The following is a 4,097-nucleotide window of genomic DNA, read 5'->3' on the forward strand; positions in this document are numbered from 1 at the left end:
CTCGATTTTCTTTCAAACTTCCATGATCAAAACCACTGGGTGGGCAGCATAGTTGTTAGCACTACTGCCCCTAAGCATCAAGGACCCAGGATCAATTCCACCCTCAGGCAACAGTCTTTGTGCAGTTTGCATATTTTCCCTGTATCTACATGGTTTTCCTCCAATAATCCAAAAATGTGCAGGTTAGATAGATTGTCCATGCTAAATTGCCCATAGCCGTGGGTTATGCAAACTAGGTGGGTTAGCCATGGAAAATGCTAGATTACAGGAACAGAGGAGTAGATCTGAATAGGATGTTCTTCAGAGGGTCAGTGTAGACTCATTGGGTTCTATGCCCCACCTCCACCCTGTGGGGATCCTATGATCTCTACTGCAGATTCTATAAATGTCTGATTTGATATCCTTCTTGTAGCCTGAATTGTTATTAAGCAGCTTCAGATACAAGCTTATATTAGTGTTGCTTTGACAGTTTCACAGTCTGCTCTTCTAGCAAACTAATATACACAATCATAACTATCCGATTGCTGTGTAACAATAAATGTCCAGTTTTATAGCCACTTCACCTTCAGTTACCTTTTTAAGTGAGGTGAAATAACTTTCAACTTCATTGTCTGTAAATTTAGGAACTAAACATGCATCTAATTAAACCAAATCTTTACTGGAATCAAAATTATGGCCCAAGTTATATTTTCCTTTTTCTTCCTTTAGATTTGGATGTAATTATCACAAGTACAGGAGCACAGTGAACAGTGTATAATGTCAAAAGACAATGTGTCATCTTATGTACCAAAGTACTCAGGTACAATAAGTTTACATACAAGTAGTAAGGGTAAGAGTTACAAAGTTAAGCGTTATTTATTCTATGAAGTAAGTAGAAAAATAAAGGAAATTTAACATTTGTCTGTCTTAATTTAAGCTATAAAAATAAAGAAATAAGTATAAAAAGCTCAACATGCGTTGATGATTCCTCTGCTTATCTGGTCTCCGGGGGACCAGAATTGCCTGTACTCGACTCCACTGCTGCAGATCTTGTCACCTCTCCGATCTCACCCGGTACCGTGGAACATGCCCCGGCAGGACTTACTTGCACGTTGAGCTGAGTTACCATCATGATCTGCTGAGAGACCAGGTCAAAATCTTGCAGAGAGAGGTGAAGACATAATGTTAAAACTTCCCAAACAAGCTACTAACCACCCTGACTTAAATATATCACTGCTCATTCAAGTGTCTCCTCTCGGTCCAATTCCTGTAATTCCCTCCTGAACAGCACTTTGGGTCCACTTCAGTGGTTCAAGACAGCTCATCACCACCTTCTGAAAGGCAACTTAGGACCAGAGTAGAGAGTGTGGTGCTGGAAAATCACAACTGTTCAGGCAGCATCCAAGGAGCAGGAGAATCGACGTGTCAGACAAAAGCCCTTCATCCGGAAGTGGGGATCCTTTAGTCTGGAGTCACGGACAGACTGCAGGATTATCCTTGAAGCAGGGAAATAGATATTTCCTCGACAGAATAATCTTGGATCGTGAAATGCAACGTACTGAACAGCCAAAAACAGAAATTGCTGGGAAAACTGAGGTGCGGGGTGTTTATGGAGAGAAAGCAGAGTTAAAGTTTCAGGTCCAGTGACCCTACTTCAAAACTGAGCTTGAACATCATGTACTGTTCTACTGAACCGAGAACTGGACAGCCGGTTCTGAAGGGTTACTGGACCCAAACATTAATTCTATCCAAAGAGGCTACCGCACTTGCTGAGTTTCCCCAGCAATTTCTGAGTTTGTTCCTGATTTCCAGCATCCACAGCCGTGTGTTTTGTTCTTCTATGTGCGGGTATTTGAATTGGTCAACGCTATGGTTAATATTAAGACAGTGCAACCCCTCCCACAGCCCTTGCCCCCCTCGGGCGAGCGAGTAAAAGGGAGCTGGCGTGGAGTGAGATGCAGCGCAGTCGAGGGTCGGACACACAGTAGCAGCAGCTCGGGGAGGGGGGGGAAACATGGCAGTGCTGCTGCCGGTCCTGCTGAGCCTGGGCGCCCTGCTCGTCACCCTGCTCTACCTGTCGGGGGCTTTCAGGCGGCGGCGGCCGGGCGAGCCCCCGCTGGACCGGGGCCGGCTGCCCTGGCTGGGGCACGTCCTCTCCTTCAGGCGGGACACGGCGGAGTTCCTGCGGCGGATGCAGGGCGAGCACGGCGACGTCTTCACGGTGCAGCTGGCCGGCGACTACGTGACCTTCCTGATGGAGCCGCACTCGTACGGCGCGGTGGTGAAGGAGTCCCGGGCCAGGCTGGACTTCGAGAAGTTCGCCGTGGAGCTGGTGGCGCGGGTGTTCGGCTACCACGCCCGGGCGGACGACCACCAGCGGCTGGAGGCGGTCAGCCACCGGTACCTGATGGGGGACGGCCTGGAGGAGCTGACCGAGGCCATGATGCTGAACCTGCAGAACCTGATGCTGGACGAGGCGGCCGACGGCGGCTGGAGGGAGAGCGGCCTCTTCCACTTCTGCTACAGCGTGGTCTTCCGCGCCGGCTACCTCTCGCTGTTCGGCAACGAGCCGGCCCCCGGCGGCGACCAGGCCGCGGGCCGGCTGCTGGACCGCCAGCGCTCCGCCGGCCTCTTCGCCGACTTCCGCCGCTACGACCGGCTCTTCCCGCGGCTGGCCTACGCCGTGCTGCCGCCGGCGCAGAAGCTGGAGGCCGAGCGCCTCAAGCGCCGCTTCTGGGAGGCGCTGTCCGTCGCCAGGCTGCGGCGGCGCGACAACGTCAGCGGCTGGGTGTCCGAGCGCCAGCGGCAGATGGAGGAGCAGGGCCTCGGGGCCGCCATGCGGGACCGCTACATGTTCCTGCTGCTGTGGGCGTCGCAGGGCAACACCGGGCCGTCCGCCTTCTGGCTGCTGCTGCACCTGGCGCGCTGCCCCGACGCCCTGCGCGCCGTCAAGGCCGAGGCCGACGCCCTGCTCCAGGAGAGCGGCCAAGAGGCCGGGCCCGGCAAGCCGCCCGTCCGCCTGACCCGGCGCATGCTGCAGCAGTGCCCGGTGCTCGACAGCGCGGTGGAGGAGAGCCTGAGGCTGGCCGCCGCCCCCGTCCTCATCCGGGCCGTGCTGCAGGACATGCCGCTCCGGCTGCAGGACGGCCGCGAGTACCGCCTGAGGCGCGGGGACCGCGTCGCCCTCTTCCCTTACCTGTCCCTGCAGATGGATCCCGAGATCCACCCGGAGCCCTCCGAGTTCCGCTACGACCGCTTCCTGCAGCCCGGCGGCCGCCTCCGCAAGACCGACTTCTTCAAGGGCGGCCGCCGCCTCAAGTACTACACCATGCCGTGGGGGGCGGGGGTCAGCATGTGCCCCGGACGCTTCTTCGCCGTCAACGAGCTCAAGCAGTTCGTCTTCCTCATGCTGGTCTACTTCGACTTCGAGCTGCTGCAGCCCGAGCTCGGGGTGCCCCCGATCGACCGCAGCCGCTGGGGTTTCGGCACCATGCAGCCCACCCACGACGTCCCCTTCAGATACCGCATGCGGTTCTGAGCGGCCCCGGGCTCTCCCAGCGTCCTCCGCGGTCCATAGCCGCGCCCCTTTCCGCCCTGGTGCCCCGCCTCTCTCGCTCTCCGCACCCCTCAGACCCCGCCTCTCTTGCTTTCCACCCGCCTCAGGCCCCGCCCCTCTCTCTCTCCACATCCCTCAGGCATCGCCTCTCGCGCTCCACCCGCCTCAGGCCCCGCCCCTCTCGCGCTCCATCCATCTCAGGCTCACGCGCTCCTCTCGCCTCAGGCCCCGCCCCTCTCTCGCTCCACACCCCTCAGACACCGCTTCTCGCGTTCCACCCGCCTCAGACCCCGCCCCTCTCTCGCTCCACCCGCCTCAGACCCCGCCCCTGTCGCGCTCCTCACCCTCAGACCCCGCCCCTCTCGCGCTCCACACCCCTCAGACCCCGCCCCCAGAGATGCGTTTCCCATGTTTCACCTTCCAATGGCGTGCAGCCGTTTCCCTCAAAATGTATCGAACATGCTGCAGGCAATTAATTCTGTTTCCATTTTCCTTTATACTCGATCGGTATGGAACAGCAGGTGAGAGGAGCCGGAAAGTCGACGAGGTTTCGGCCCTGCTG

At 57.0% G+C, this 4,097-nt stretch overlaps 1 protein-coding gene across 1 annotated transcript; it reads left to right on the forward strand.

The window, feature by feature from the left end:
- The first annotated feature begins 1,927 nt into the window (after nt 1–1,927).
- LOC132815858 (5-beta-cholestane-3-alpha,7-alpha-diol 12-alpha-hydroxylase-like) lies at nt 1,928–3,597 on the forward strand. Its single transcript, XM_060825177.1, has one exon. It carries the CDS (start codon nt 1,994–1,996, stop codon nt 3,515–3,517), a length of 1,524 nt encoding a protein of 507 aa, XP_060681160.1. The 5' UTR covers nt 1,928–1,993; the 3' UTR covers nt 3,518–3,597.
- Nucleotides 3,598–4,097: the final 500 nt, after the last annotated feature.

This window comes from Hemiscyllium ocellatum, chromosome 5, assembly GCF_020745735.1.
Source record: "Hemiscyllium ocellatum isolate sHemOce1 chromosome 5, sHemOce1.pat.X.cur, whole genome shotgun sequence".
Lineage (NCBI taxonomy): Eukaryota > Metazoa > Chordata > Chondrichthyes > Orectolobiformes > Hemiscylliidae > Hemiscyllium > Hemiscyllium ocellatum.